This window comes from Jaculus jaculus, chromosome 1 (genome assembly GCF_020740685.1).
Source record: "Jaculus jaculus isolate mJacJac1 chromosome 1, mJacJac1.mat.Y.cur, whole genome shotgun sequence".
Taxonomy (NCBI): domain Eukaryota; kingdom Metazoa; phylum Chordata; class Mammalia; order Rodentia; family Dipodidae; genus Jaculus; species Jaculus jaculus.
In genome coordinates this window covers 224069237-224085214 of record NC_059102.1, presented here as the reverse complement: position 1 = coordinate 224085214, position 15978 = coordinate 224069237, and the positions used below count along the sequence as shown (strand labels likewise).

The 15978-nt window shown below is 48.8% G+C and overlaps 1 protein-coding gene across 8 annotated transcripts in view; it reads left to right on the top strand.

The window, feature by feature from the left end:
• The window catches only part of Kcnn1 (potassium calcium-activated channel subfamily N member 1), a 32659-nt gene extending 16681 nt beyond the window's left edge, over positions 1 to 15978 (top strand). For 7 of the 8 annotated variants that reach the window (XM_004665937.2, XM_045133302.1, XM_045133287.1 and 4 more), the window contains 7 exons: positions 407 to 825; positions 2195 to 2336; positions 6170 to 6280; positions 6775 to 6902; positions 14030 to 14038; positions 14293 to 14362; positions 15423 to 15978. In XM_004665937.2, coding sequence (XP_004665994.2) covers positions 407 to 825; positions 2195 to 2336; positions 6170 to 6280; positions 6775 to 6902; positions 14030 to 14038; positions 14293 to 14362; positions 15423 to 15677 — 1134 coding nt within the window. In that variant the 3' untranslated portion in view covers positions 15678 to 15978. The remainder of the gene's footprint in view (positions 1 to 406; positions 826 to 2194; positions 2337 to 6169; positions 6281 to 6774; positions 6903 to 14029; positions 14039 to 14292; positions 14363 to 15422) is intronic. The other variant, XM_045133309.1, reaches the window with a different exon arrangement.

The window sequence follows — 15978 nt, the reverse complement described above, 5'->3', positions numbered from 1 at the left end:
CATCTGTCTAACGTGAGTCCTGGGGAATCAAACCTCGAACTGGGGTCCTTAGGCTTCACAGGCAAGCGCTTAACCGCTAAGCCATCTCTCCAGCTCCCCACTTCTTTTTGCTTGACACACCCTCTTGCTGTGTACCTCAGGCTACATATTAAACTCCTGCCTCAGCCTCCAAAGTGCTTGGAAGCAAGACTTTAGATGTAACTTAGATCTAATGGCTGGTACTCGCCTGTCATCAGAAGTTCGAGACCAGCCTGGGCTATGTGAGACCCTGTTTCAAAATAAATAAATAAATAAATCTTTGTTAAAAATCCTGAGACTGGGTGGAGTATGAGGCTAAGCCAAGGTTCTCTTTGGGGGTGCTCCAAGACTGCAGGTGACCCACCCGGCCTTTTGCCTCCCTCTGCAGCTGTTCCTGGTGGACAATGGTGCAGACGACTGGCGCATAGCCATGACGTGGGAGCGTGTGTCCCTCATCTCACTCGAGCTGGCCGTGTGCGCCATCCACCCAGTGCCCGGTCACTACCGCTTCACGTGGACGGCACGGTTGGCCTTCTCACTGGCGCCATCGGCGGCTGAAGCCGATGTGGATGTGCTGCTGTCCATCCCCATGTTCCTGCGCCTCTACCTCCTGGCCCGCGTCATGCTGCTACACAGCAAGGTCTTCACAGACGCCTCGAGCCGCAGCATCGGAGCCCTCAACCGCGTCACCTTCAACACGCGCTTCGTCATGAAGACGCTCATGACCATCTGCCCTGGCACTGTCCTGCTTGTCTTCAGCATCTCCTCCTGGATTGTGGCTGCCTGGACTGTACGCGTGTGTGAGAGGTGATGCCCCGACCTACCCCCACAACTGATCCCCAACCCCTGGAGGCACAATACTCATCAACTTAAGATGTGGGGAGTGCCTATCCTCCGCCATGTCCCTCACCTTCCCCAGGTATCCAATGCTGAACGCTGATGTCTAGCCCAGTGTCAGAGTCCACTGGCTCAGGGACACCAGGCATGCTCTGACATGGAATGTTCATGGTTCATGTTAACTTTTCTTTCCCACCTCTGACCTCCCTACTGGACCACAGGGAGAGCATGTGAGGCCTGCCATCTGATGAGCCCCCTGTGCTCCAAGCTGCCACCAGCCCTGTCACACTCCCCTCCCCACCCACCAATCTACCTGCCAGGAATTTAAGATTAGTTGGGAGGGAGGGAAAGAAGGCTGCCAGGGCAGGCCTAGTGGGGCAGAAGGGGACAACTTTTCTATGTCTCAGGATGTTTATCACTAAAGGCTAAGGAATGAGGAGTCTGTGTGGCTGGCTGATGTTAGTGTGCCTATGGGGCAGGGCCCACCCCAAAGGAGAAAAGGTTAGCCGTGAGAGACCCTGGGTATGAGACACCGTGATGTGGTGTGAGCTGTGAGAGAGACCCTACGGACTTCCATGGGGCGTTTTTCTCTAGACACAGGCCATCACCTGTCATCCCAGCATTGGGGGTGGAAAGGAGGATCAGGAGTTCAAGGACATCCTCGGCTACACAGTTAGAGGCCAGCCTGGGTTGCATGACACCCTGTCTCAATAGCAAGCAAATAAAATCTACTAGGATTTTCCCCAGGAGGTTTGGGGGTTGTGAGCAGGTCCCCAAGACCCAGCGAGCCAGTTTCCCCACCTCAGTCTGGGTCCATGCAGCTTTAACATCTTTGCAGTGCGGTTATGTGGGGTCACAGGGTGAGAGCCAAAATGGAGCCCTGGCTCATCTCTCTGCAGACTCCTCTCCTTGAATCCAAGGCTAAGGGCGAGGATGCCCTCTTCTCCTCCTTCAGCCTACCTGCCAGTCTTCTGACTCCCCAGCTGTCTCTCTCTGAGGCTCGCTAGCTGGGGAGGTTCTTCCTGGTATCTGACCTAATGCTTGTTGCTTCTGGTGTCCCAGCCACCCCTTGTCCTCACTATGTGTTTGTCTTTATGGGGGACAACCCTGTGCATGTGTGTGGTTGCCAGGTCCCGGCCTGGGTGTCTGGGAAGGAACAAAGCAGGAAGAGTATGTATGCCTCTGTGCCTCCTGCTTCCCAGGACCAGCTCATACACAGCACTTATCACCCCACGCCTGCAGACAGCAGGGTCTTCCTCACCCACTGTCCATGCGGATCCCTAAGCAGCAGGTATACACAGCCCTGAGGATAACAGCCCTCTCCACTCCCGCCCCCCAGGTACCACGACAAACAGGAAGTGACCAGCAGCTTCCTGGGGGCCATGTGGCTCATCTCCATTACCTTCCTGTCCATCGGCTATGGAGACATGGTGCCCCACACCTACTGTGGGAAGGGCGTGTGCCTGCTCACTGGCATCATGGTAAGGCAGACTGCCCTGCAAGGTACACTCCGGCTGTCCTTGTCTCTTGCATGCCGACCTGGACAGGAAGCTCATGCTGCTTCCCCAACCCTGCAGACTTCTGCAGATGGGGAGCTCACCCCCACCCCTCAGCCTTGCATATCCCTGTGTACAGATCAGCATTCTTCCCAGTGCTAGCCCGCACCCTTCCTCTACCTGGCTCTTTCCTTCCCTTTGATGCTACCAGGAATCTACAGGCCTCTTGAGACATCTGTTTTTTTTTTAATTTTTTTTTGTTTGTTTATTTATTTGAGAGCGACAGACACAGAGAGAAAGACAGATAGAGGGAGAGAGAGAGAATGGGCACGCCAGGGCTTCCAGCCTCTGCAAACGAACTCCAGACGCGTGCGCCCCCTTGTGCATCTGGCTAACGTGGGACCTGGGGAACCGAGCCTCGAACCGGGGTCATTAGGCTTCACAGGCAAGCGCTTAACCGCTAAGCCATCTCTCCAGCCCTTTTTGTTTTTTTTTTTAATATTTTATTTACTTATTTGAGAGAGACAGAGAGAAACGGAAAGAGGCAGACAGAGTGAGGATGGGTGTGCCAGGGCTTCCTGTCACTGAAAATGAACTCCACACATGTGCCACTTAGTGTATCTGGCTGTATGTAGGTGCTGGAGAATCAAATTAGGGCCATCAGGCTTTGCAAGCAAGCACCGTTAATTGCCGAGCCATCTCTAGCAATCTATTGAATTAAAAAAAATTGTTCATTGCTGGCATGGTGACCCAGGCCTTTAATCCCAGCACTCAGGAGGCCAAGGTAGGAGAATTGTTGTGAGTTCAAAGCTAGCCTGAGACTACATAGCAAATCCTAGGTCAGCCTAGGTTAGAGTGGGACCCTACCTCTAAAAAGAAACAATTATTTCTTTACATATGTATGTCATGGCAAGCCAGAGCTTCCTTTTTGGTTCAGCTTGTGTGGGGGCTGGGGAACTGAACCTGGGCCAGCAGGCTTTGCAAGCAAGCACCTTCAACCACTGAACTGTCTCCGCAGCCCCTTCTTTTGAATGTTTTTAGCCCTGAGTATGTCACCCCTCCCAGAAGCTGTGGTTCTCTATAAACAGGAATATTTCCCCTCACTTCACTGGCATTGCCTTTTCTCTCTGGACTTTTTTTTTTTCAAGGTAGGGTTTCACTCCAGCCCAGGCTGACCTGGAATTCACTGTGTATCTTCAAAGTGGCCTTGAACTCATGGGGAATCCTCCTGCCTTTGACTCCTGAGTGCTGGGATTAAAGGTGTGCGCCACCATGCTCAGCTTTCCTGGCCTCATTTATTTACAACTCTTGGCTTCTAGCCCTTCAGATGGGGAGCTCACCTCCCTCTCCCAGCCCTCATGTACTCTCTGGATCTGCGTCTTGATGCTTCCATGCCTCCATGTCCTCAGCTGTAGCTGAGCCCCACTTGGTCAGCTTGTTGCAAGGACCAAGTGGGTTCCTTTAGTGAATGCGAGGCACACTTCACCGTGCTTGGACGTCACAGCCTAGCCTGATTCTAAGTGCCCGTAGAGTGGACTGTTTCCCGTGACTGGAGGGAGACACTGCTGAAGTCAGCCTTTGGTGGGTGTAGGTACCCTTGGGCAAACCTTTGTCTCTCTCCCTGCCATTCCATCAACACTTTTTTTTAACCCCTCCCTTCCTTCTGGAAGCCCAAAGTTCTTACAAAACAGGACGATCAGGCTGGAGAGATACTTAATGGTTAAGGTACTTGCTTGCAAAGCCAAAGGACCCAGGTTTGAGTCCCCAGGACCCAGGTAAGCCAAAGGCACAAGGTGGTGCATGTGGAGTTTGTTTGCAATGGATAAAGACCCCGACACACACACACACACACACACACACACTATCAATCTATCTATATGCCTTTTTCTCTCTCAATTTTTTTTTTTTTTTGGTTTTTTGAGGTAGGGTCTCACTCTAGCCCAGGCTGACCTGGAATTCACTATGTAGTCTCAGGGTGGCCTCAAACTCATGGCGATCCTCCTACCTCTGCCTCCCGAGTGCTGGGATTAAAGGCGTGTGCCACCACGCCCAGCTGATATTTTATTTTTTTTAAAGTGAAAACAAAAACAAAAACGGACTATCAGCTGGGTGTGGTGTCAGGCCTATCCTCCCAGCACTCAGGAGGCTGAGGCAGGAGGGTCAGAGTTCAGGACAGCATTGGCTACACAGGGAAACAAATCTAAATGAAAACAAGAGAGGCCTGTCATGTCCACCCTGCCCTGGACCTCAGCCTTCCTGGGCTTATCCCAGTGAGCTGTTTTCCAGTAAATGGCTTCAGGACAGTTTGGCTGATGTCACCTAGCTTGCCTCCAACTGAAAGTCCAAAGGAAAACTATAAAGATGGTCCTCATCCACCCTCCCCTAGTTGGAAAAGTGGGTAGAACAAAGAAATGTCATAGGGCCAAAGCCTTCACACCCAGAGAGGCCCAGAGGGATTAGCAAAAGCCACCTCTCCTGATGGGGACTGTCCATCAGAAGGTTCTGTGTGTATCCTCTATCCCTTAATGGAGTAAGCTGCCAAAACGGTGGCTTCTTCCAGGAAGTTATCTGTAAGCTACAGCTTGTTCCCTGTCTTTCCCCCAGGAGCAAGTAGATCTAGACATACTCTAGTGTGTGTCTTTTTTGTATTGGTGGCTAAGAACAGAACCCGGGTCCTCCTGTATAGAAAACAGGGTTCTTCTACCTCTGAACCACGCCCAAAAGGTACACTTGAGACCAGAGGAGTATCTCAAGTGTAGTGAGGCCATCTATCCATGATTTTAGGGGTGGGACTCTTTTTTTTTTTTTTTTTCAAGGTAGGGTTTCCCTCTAGCCCAGGCTAACCTGAAATTCACTATGTAGTATCAGGCTGGCCTTGAACTCACGGTGACCCTCCTACCTCTGCCTCCCAAGTGCTGAGATTAAAGGTGTTTGCCACTACACCTGGCTTGATTTTATTCTCATAACATGAAAAGTACAAGACACAAAATCAGGTAGAGTCTCACTCTAAACCAGGCTGATCTGGAATTCACTAGTCTCAGGATGGCCTCGAAGTCACACCGATCCTCCTGCCTTTGCCTCCCATTGAAGGTGTGCATCACCACACCTGGCCAAAATCAGGAATTTTCAAGTGTACACTTATCTTTCTTTTGCTCATTCTTTTGGGACAGTTTCATACTATACTGACCTGACACTTCCATACCCCTGTCTCACTCCTCACTGCTAAGACCACCCAGATCAGGTGCTACAGGTGGAGCCTAGGGTCCAAAATGCCAGAAAGACCCTGCCCTCACTAGGATTCTAGGCGGGGCTCCACCTCCCAGCCACGCCCCTCCTCACTGGGATTCTAGGCGGGGCTCCACCTCTCACCCAGGCCCTGTACTGGGATTCTAGGCTGGGCTTTACCTTCCAGCCACACCCCCTCCCTCATGGGGATTCTAGGCAGCTGCTCACTTCCAGCACAGTGTTCCATTTTCTTGTTCCTGGCCTCTGGTCAACCCCCACTGTGCTTTTGGAGCGTCATGTCGCCGGAGAGCCTGCTCTCTTGTGTGCCCAGTTCACTCAGGCCCAGCATATCAGCATTAGAGCCATATGGGACCTGTCACTAACCTCCCTGGCCCCTTTGGGGTAGGAGAGATCTTGAGTGTGTAGGTTCCCTGTTCTCTGTGTTCCAGGGCAGACACTCCTCCCTTCCAACCACTTTCCTGTCTCACCTTTCACCTCTCCCACTCCTCACCCTGGCAAAGGGTAGAATGGGAGCAGCCCCCTGGCAGGAGGGGTGGCCCTACCTGTATGCTGACCCCCCCTCTCACACACAGGGAGCCGGCTGCACAGCACTGGTGGTGGCGGTGGTGGCCCGCAAGCTGGAACTCACCAAGGCTGAAAAACATGTGCACAACTTCATGATGGACACACAGCTCACGAAGCGGGTGAGCCCTGCTCCTCCCTGCCTCACTTCTGCACACACTGGGCACATTTGTGTCTGTGGCGCCTCACACTGCCCATGCCAAGACTGTTTGGTTCTGTCCCCAGCTTCCCATGTGCAGATATGCTGGGCTCATATTCCCAAGGGGTGGAGGAAGGTGCTGGGCCATGCTGAGCCAGACAAGTGTGTTACAGACTGATACTGCTTCAGTGGGATTGTGCATGCCACCCCCTCCCAGCCTACCGTGCAGACACATCTGAGGCAGTTTATGGGCTTCCAGAAGTTTCTAGAAGTTCGGTCTGGGAAGATGGCTCAGTGATTATACTTGTTTGCAGAAGTTTCTGGAAATTTTTATAAGTTTTCTACAAGTTCTAGAGTTTTCTAGACGTTTCCAGAATTTCCCAGAAGTTTTTGACAGTTGTACAGATCCTGAGTTACTTTTTTGTTGTTGTTGTTGTTGTTATTTTGTTTTTCTTTTTTTCTTTTCCCTGGCCCCAGGTAAAAAATGCTGCTGCAAATGTTCTCAGGGAGACATGGCTCATCTACAAACACACCAGGCTGGTGAAGAAGCCTGAGCAAGCCCGGGTTCGGAAACACCAGCGTAAGTTCCTCCAAGCCATCCATCAGTAAGTCCAGCTCCCTTCCAGCTTGCATTTCCTGCCACCTGGTTTTTGGGCTGCCTGGCCAGGCTGGCCGACTCTGTGTGGCTTGTGCCACACACTGGCTTTCCTCCGGGCTGGTTACTCATGGGGCCTACGGTGCTGGGGCGGTGAGATGATCAGAGGGAGGCAGGGGAGGGGCTTGGTGCTCAGCTGGGACAGTGGCCTCTGATAGGTGAGGATATCCACCCAATACCAGTGTCACAGAGTACATGATCTTAGTTAGTGGGATAACCAAAATGATTTCATCCTTTGAGACTTTGAAGCAAATTTCTCTTTAAAAAGTTTGTTTTTCTATCAAGTCCATTTTAATTCAGTGCTTGAATTTCTTAAGTTTTTAAAATTTATTTTATGAGAGAAAGAGAGGGAGGGAGGAGAAGAGGCAGATAGAGAATGGGTGCATCAGGGCCTCCAGCCTTTGCAAAGGATCTCCAGATCTGGCTTATGTGGGTCCTGGAGAGTTGAACCTGTGTCCTTTGGCTTTGCAGGCAAGTGCCTTAACTGCTAAGCCATCTCTCCAGCCCAATCCCTCAATTTCTTTGACTAGGTTATGATATGTGTTTACCACCATTACCCATGTTTTTTATTTATTACTACTACTACTACTACTACTACTACTACTACTACTACTTATAGGGTCTCAGTCTAGTTCAGGCTGACCTGGAATTCACTATATAGTGTCAGGGTGGCCTGGAACTCATGGTGATCCTCTTACCTCTGCCTTCCTAGTGCTGGGAATAAAGGCATGAGCCACCATACCTATCCCATGTTTTTTTTTTTAAATATTTTATTTATTTATTTGAGAGAGAGGGAGAAAAAGAGAGACAGAGAGAATGGGCATGCCAGGCCTCCAACTACTGGAAAGGATCTCTAGACATATGTGCCACCTTGTGCATCTGGCTTTATGTGGGTAGGCTTTGTAGGCAAATGCCTTAACCACCAAGCCATCCCTCCAGCCCCCAAGGAGTTTAATTATTCATTTTTGAGAGAGAGAAAGATGCAGAGAGATTAAGAATGGTTGCACCAGGGCCTTCAGCTTCTGTGAATGAACTCCAGAAGCATACACCCCCATGTGAGCATATGCGACATTGCACTGTGGCCTCACTGTACATCTGGCTATGTGAGACCTGGAGATTCAAACATTAGTTCTTAAGCTTCGCAGGCAAGTGCCCTAACTGCTAAACCATCTCTCCAGTCCCAATTTTCTCCTTTTGCTTTGTCAGGAAGCCCAGAATTCAGTGTGTTCTGACCCATCAGACAAGTAGAAGTTATTTAATTTCCTCTGCTTTTCTTTTGCATCTGACCTAATAATAATTTAGTCTAGTAAATGAGTCACCTGTGGCTGGAGGGGGAGGCTTTTAACAATGCCACCAGCCACTGGAAGCACTAGTTACAGTAGAGTCTGAGGTGCAACTTGGCTCTATCCTAAATCCCAGGGAAATCCTGGTGTGTGTTCAGGGTTGGAAACCTTGGTTTAGTTTGATTTCTTTTTTTATTTTTATTTTATTTTATTTTTTAATTAGAGAGAGAGAGAGAATTGGCATGACAGGGCCTCAGCCACTGCAATCAAACTCCAGATACTGGGGTATCTGGTACTCGGGTATACGTGGGATCTGGAGAATCAAACATGGTTCTTTAGGCTTCACGAGCAAGCGCCTTAACCACTAAGCCATCTCTCCAGCCCTGTTTATTATTTTTATTTATTTATCTTTAATTTAATTTTTAATTTTTAAATTTGTTATTTTTATTAACAACTTCCATGATTGTAAACAATATCCCATGGCCCTCCCTTCCCCCACCTACCCATTTGGAACGCGATTCTCTATCATATCTCCTTCCCATCTCAATCAGTCTCTCTTTTATTTTGATGTCATCATCTTTTCCTCCTTTTATGTTGGTCTTGTGTAGGTAGTGTCAGACACTGTGAGGTCATGGATACCCAGGCCATTTTGTGTCTGGAGGAGCACGCTGTAAGGAATCCTACCCTTCCTTTGGCTCTTACATTCTTTCTGCCACCTCTTCCGCAATGGACCTTGAGCCTTGGAACATGCGATAGAAATGTTTCAGTGCTGAGCACTCCTCTGTCACTTCTCAGCACCATGGTGCCTTTTGGGTCATCCCAAGGTCACTACCATCTGACAAGAAAAGGTTCTCTATAAACCAAAAGTGAGAGTAGCATTAGTGTATGGATATGAGCATAAAGAGAAGTGCTTACTGGGCAGTTTGATGAGCATAGTATGTGTGTGTGTGTGTGTGTGTGTGTGTGTGTGTGTGTGTGTATATATATATATATATATATATATATATATATATTTAGCCAGACAGCAGCAGAGGTTACACCCCTAGGGCTCATGACTGCTCCTGTTGTAGGTTTTCAGCATCAGGGATGTATTCCCTCCCATGGAGCAAGCCTCTAGTCCAATTAGAGGGCAGTTGGTTTCCACCATGACAGACATGCTGCTATTGCACCCATTGGCTCATTTGGCCTGGCTGGCAAAACATAAGTCTTGCAGCATCCACTGTTGAGTATCTTCACTGGTGATTTCTCTCTCCCACTGAACTGCATGCAGAATGGCTTCTTTCAGCTTTCTTTCAGCTGGTCTACATGGAGGAGGTTATTAGCTCAGTTCTAGCAGGATTTCTCAGTGGCCTTGCAGCCCAAGTATGTAGTCTTCAGCAATAGGGTCTTACCATCTATTCCTGGTGGGTAACGAAGGGTCTCGGAAATGGCCTGTAATGTTTTGGGGGCATCAGGGACCTCCCTGGCCAACAACTCACTGGAAGGTATCCCTTCCCTGGTTTCATTGCCTGAGCAATTAGGGTTATATTCAGAAAGTCTTTGCCAAAACCAATATGTTGAAAGGTTTCCCCTACTTTTTCCTCTAGCAGTTTCAGAGTTTCAGGTCTGATGTTAAGGTCTTTCATCCATTTGGACTTGTGCATGGTAAGAGAGAAGAATCTATTTTCATCCTTCTATAGATACATAGCCAGTTTTTCCAGCATCATTTGCTGAAGAGGCTGTCTTTTCTCCAATTAATATTTTTGGCATTTTTGTTTAATATCAGGTGACTGTAGCTACTCAGACTTACATCTGGGTCCTCTATTCTGTTCCATTGATCTACAGGTCTGCTTTTGTGCCAGTACTATGTTGATTTTGTTACTATGGCTCTGTAGTATAGGTTAAAATCAGGTATGGTGATACCACCAGCCTTATTTTTGTTGCTCAGTATTGTTTTAGATATTCAAGATTTTTTGTGCTTCCAAATGAATTTTTGGATTGTTGTTTCTATTTCCATGAAGGATGCTATTAGAATTTTGATGGGGATTGCATTAAATGTGTAGATTGCTTTTGGTAAGATTGCCATTTTCACAATATTGATTCTTCTGATCCAAGAACAAGGCGATGTCTTTCCATTTCTTAGTGTCTTCTGCAATTTTTTGCTTGAGTGTTTTAAAGTTTCCATTGCATATATGTTTAGGATTGTAAAGTCCTTCTGTTGGAGCCTTTAATCAATATAAAGTGACTTTCCTTATCTTTCCTAACTAATGTTGGACTGAAGTCTTCCTTGTCAGATATTAGGATAGCAATCCCTGCTTGTTTACTAGGCCAATTTGCTTGAAACACCGTTTTCCAACCATTCACTCTAAGATAGTGTCCATCCTTTGTAGAAATGTGAAAGTCTTGGAGGCAACAAATTGAAGGATCCTGCTTTTTAACCCAGTCTGTAAACCTATGTCTTTTGGTTGGGGCATTGAGGCTGTTGATATTAAGAGATATTATTGAAAGGTGTGTATTTATTTTTGCCATTGTTTGTAGTTCTTCAGGTTTTACCTTTGCTCTCTTGTATTAACTAGTATTTGAGTATTGTTTGTTTTTCCAGGTTTCTTATATGTTTGCTTTTCTTTCTCTTCAGCATGGAGGATTCTTTCAAGTATTTTCTGTAGATCTGGTTGGTTTTGTCTTCACATACTCCTTTAGTCTGCTTTTGTTGTGGAATATCCTTATTTTTCTGTGTATTTGAATGGATAGTTTTGCAGGATAAAGTAACCTTGGTTGACACGTGTTATCTTTCAGAACCTGGAATACATCACTGCATTCTGACTGGGTTTTCTTTATTATTTCTATTTCCTTATTTATGTCTTGTATTGACCTCTTTATTTCATTAAATTGGTTTCCTGTGTCTTCTTTGATTCCTTTGATTTCCTCTTTGACTTCTTTGAGCATATTTATAATCATTCTTTTGAAATCTTTCTCAGGCATTTCCTCTAACTCATTCTTACTGGAGGTCATTTCTAATGCATTAGCACTTTTTGGTGGATTTATATTGTCTTGATTTTTTTGTGTTTCTTGTATTATAATGTACATATTTTTGCATCTTGGATCAATTTAATGCTTGGATTTTCTAGTTAGCTGCAGTGCTATTAGATGTATGAATAAATCTGAGTTTATATATCTTCAGGCTAGGAGCTTAAGGTGCTAGGTGTGGCTCTTGAGACTCTCAGAGTATCTACAAAAGTGACCCTTGATGTTGGGTTTGCCTGGTATGAGAGTGTTCAAGTAGGTTGGGTGGAACAAAATACAGGCAGATTTTGAAATTTAACTAAACAATGTACACATTCAAGGAAAAACAACACAGAGTATTTATGCAAGAGTAGGTATTAAGACAACCAGATCCTCTAACAAAGTCCCAGTCCCTTAGGGTGTGTGTTGCCCCACACCCTTAATCATGTCAACTTGTAGGTTAAGATTTTTGGTCTGTTGAGGGTTCCAAGTCAGCTTGTGACCAAGTGAGACCCTTCTTTAATGAACAACAGAAGAGGAAACAAAGCCACTATCAATCAGAAAGCAACAAATAACAAGCCCAAAATATAGCTTATTTAAGAATGGAAAATTTGACCATCCATCAGATTTAATATATAATTTATCCTGATATGGAAGGTACAATTAGCACTTCTGATTCAAGCCTATATGTCAGGCTTATTTTGCGGGTACTGACCTGGTGTAAACCCAGTTACCTTTTGGGATGATTTTGGTCTCAGTTATGCTGCACTCCTGCTTGGGTCCCTCTTTGGTGCATTGTGGGTTCACATAGGCTGGCTGGGTCACTGAATTGCTGATCTGGTCGCTGGTGCTGGGTGCTGTGAGCTCCTTTCCGCAGGTGTCTGGTGTTTGCTGGCACTTGCACTGGCAGTGGGGGGGGGGGGGGAGGCTGTGGATGGTGGCTCTAGTTCTCTCGCTGGTCCACATGATCCTCTACCTCGTGATCTGCTCCTCCATTGGTTGCTGTGGTCCTCCCTTCACGTTTCTTGAGTTTGCCTATTTTTATTAATTTATATGATGGAAGGGGGGAGGGAGGGAGAGAATCGGCATACCAGGGCTTCCAGACACTGCAAGTGAACTCCAGATGTGTGTATCCCCTCCTACCTATGCCTCCCCAATGCTGGGATTAAAGGCATATGCCACTATGCCTGGCAGAATTATTTTTATGAAGCAAATTTGGAGTTTATTAAGAAAATTTTTGTGTCAGGCATGGTGGCATACCCCTTTAATGCCAGCACTCGGGAGGCAGAGGTAGGAAGATCACTGTGAGTTTGAGCCCACCCTGAGACTCCATAGTGAATTCCAGGTCCGCCTGGGCTATAGCAAGACCCTACCTCAAAAAAACAAAAAAAGAAAATTTGGGGGCTGGAGATATGGCTCTGCAATTAAGGCGCTTACTGCAAAGACAAAGGACCCAGATTCAATTCTCCAGGACCCATGTAAGGCAGACACACAAGGTGGCACATGCATCTGGGGTTTGTTTGTGGTGGTGTGCTGATTCTCTCTCTCTCTTTCTCTCACACACATACACTGTCAAATAAATAAAGAAAAGAAAAAGAAAATTTTCATGGAGAAAAAGGAGGTGCTTAGAAAAAGCACTGGAGACACAAGTAAGGGTTTCTCACATGTGGTCCGCTACACATGGCAGCAGGGACTGTCACATGACTGCTAGTCCCACAAGCAGGTCCCAATCAGCCTGAAGTCCAAGCTCAGGCGCACACATGGCCCCACCCTAGTCTTTGTTCCAGGAAATGTTTTAGAAGGTTCCAGAATGGGAAAATAGGAGTGTGGGAGTTGATAAGTTATATCTATGAAGAAGGTACCCACTATGCCAATTGTGTGTGTGCCCCTTTTTCTTAGAGCAAGGCAGTCTCAGGCAGGTACTCTATACTGCTATCCCCACAAACCCTCTAAAAACCAAGAAATTAGTTTGAATTAGGGCCTAGAGGGAGGGTGGGGTTTGACCAGGTGTCCCAGGGTCGAGAATACCAAGCAGAAGTCAGAAAGCAGGCTTAGAGGGGGACAGGCTGACCTGGCAAGCTGCAGCCATGTCCTGAGCTGCAGATCCCATGATGCTCCTAGAGTAGACTGAGGGGTGATGGTCCTTGGCTTGTGGAAGCAGCCCCACCCTGCATCTCCTTGAGGCTGTGTGTGTGTGTGTGTGTGTGCACATGCGCAAGGTGAGTCATCGTGTGTGCGTGTATCTTCATTGAACCCACGCAACTTTGGACGTTTTGGCCCCAGTGTTGGGAAATGAAACCCAGGACCTTGCACATGCACAGCAGGACTGGAACAGGTCAGAACACATGGTGATGTGGGCAGTGTTCCAGGACTGTCCTGCTCATCCCATAGGTATGTCCTGCACCACACACCCTCCCCCACCACCTAGGGTGGCATGACAGTCCAAGGTGCAAGGGCCTGCATGGGTTCAAATCCTATCTGTGTGGCCATGACTGGGGATTGCCCCTGTGAGCCTCAGTATCCACTGTGGGCAGTATTTCTGGGCAAACTGTCCCCTCCAAGGCTGGATGCCTTACCCAGGGAGGTGTCAAGGCTGAAGGCAGCTCCACTTGACCTTCTGTGGGTGGTAAGGACATCATGGAGAGAGGCAGGTGACAGAACTGTCCCCATGGACTAATAATGCCTTCAGCAGTCCAGAATGCCCTGCTCAGCCCTGAGGTGGCACATCTAGGCGGGCACTGGTGTGGTATCTTTGTGATGACATTAAAATGACATTGGGATTTTTCTGTCCTGCTCCGCTGGATCCTGCCAGAGCTCAGAAGTAAGTTTTCAAGGGTAGGGTCTGGGGTGCATGATGAGCAGGGAGCATGAGGCACAGAAGGGGCATGCCCCCAGAGGGCAGGGGGCATTTCTGTCCCATGAGCTGGTCTGAGGTCCAGGAACTGACCTGATTTGAGCCAATCATGCAGACACTTCCCTCCATCAGTGTAGTAGCCTAGGTACCGGTCTACCCCGGGAACCTCCTCTGCACTGCAGTGGCACCTGACCTGTGGCTCATCTGCCCTGTCTCTGCAGGCTCCGTAGCGTGAGGATCGAGCAAGGGAAGCTGAACGACCAGGCCAACGCTCTGGCTGATCTGGCCAAGGTGAGCACCCAGAAGAGAGACACTTGTCATCTGCCCTGGGGATGGAGCCCAAGTCCTCTCCCATGCTGGGTCTGCAGCCTTGCCCCTCACTGGAATTCTAGGCGGGTCTCCATCTCCCAGCCATGCCCCCTCACTGGGATTCTAGGCAGGGCTCTACTTTCTAGCCACGCCCCCCTCACTAAGATTCTAGTCTGGGCTCTACCTCCCAGCCATACCCCCTCCTCACTAGGATTCTATGTGGGGCTCCACCTCCCAGCCGCGTCGTCTCTTACTGGGATTCTAGGCGGGTGCTCATTTCCAGCACAGTGTACCAGTTTCTTATTCCTGGTTGCTGGTCAACCACCAGTGTTCTTCTGGAAGGTCATGTCACCCATCCTTTTCATTAGGACTCTACCTTGGAGCCAGACAACAGCCAAATGACATTCTTGCTGCAGGACAGGTTGTGACAGAGGGACAGTTGAGGAAAGTCTGTCACTTTGCTCAGCCCTGCTCTCCCCATTGTCCTATCTCACCTATGGGCTATGCTGATCTCAGTCGATATTTGCTCGCCCCCTGGTGGATATTCTGAGTGCCTGCACCCTGTTGGCTGAGCATTTGGCAGGCTGGCTGCCTTACCAGACCCTGTTCTCGCTTTTTTTTTTTTTCCCCCCCAGGTAGGGTCTCGCTTTGGTCTAGGCTGACCTGGAATTAACTATGTAGTCTCAGTGTGGCCTCAAACTCACTGCGATCCTCCTACCTCTGCCTCCCAAGTGCTGGGATTAAAGGCATGTGCCACCACGCCCAACTTGTTCCTGTTTTTGGTCATGCAGTGGTTGCTGACCATCAGACACGTGTACCTTGTCACCCAGCGTGTCTACCACTTCAGATCCTTCTGGGCAGCTGTGGCCCCAGGACCATCCTAGGCTGCTGGCCTCAAGCTGTCATTGTCTGTATGTCCTCATACCCAGTCTCCAGCAAGCGGCTGCAGGGCAACCCTGGGACATACTCACCCACTAGGGCTAGCCAGCTGTGTCCCTAAACCCTCTTGGTCTGTCTCAGCCTCTGTCTCCATCTCTTGCAGACACAGAGTGTCACCTACGAAGTGGTGTCTGAGCTCCATGCCCAGCAGGAGGATCTGGAAGCTCGCCTGGCCTCCCTGGAAAGCCGGCTGGATGCACTGGGTGCCTCCCTGCAGGCCCTTCCTGGCCTTATCGCCCAAGCCATATGTCCTCTGCCCCCACCCTTGCTTCCCAGGCCTGGCCCTGGATCCCCCATCCGTGCCACCCAGAGCCCACCAGGCCGCTGGCTGCCTGCTGCCCCCTCAGACTGTGGATGATGGCCCTGCCTGCCCCCAGACACCCTACGTCTTGGCCATCATGTGGCCATCACCGAGTCCACATAGTCTGGAAGGAAGCTCTGGACGGTGGGGCCTTTTAGACTTCAGGAAGCTGGAGCTGAGTTAGGCTGTGTGGGGTGGGGCTTATGCCCTTGGACTGTCCCGGCTGGGCTGCAGGAGCAGGCAGGGGTGCCAGGAGCACCCTCTGGTCACCAGACCCCCCAGCTCTCTCCAAGCCCCTGGTGGGCCAGGAGCAGCAGGGTAGGGCCTTTCCAGTTCAAAGTAAACCAGGACCACTGAA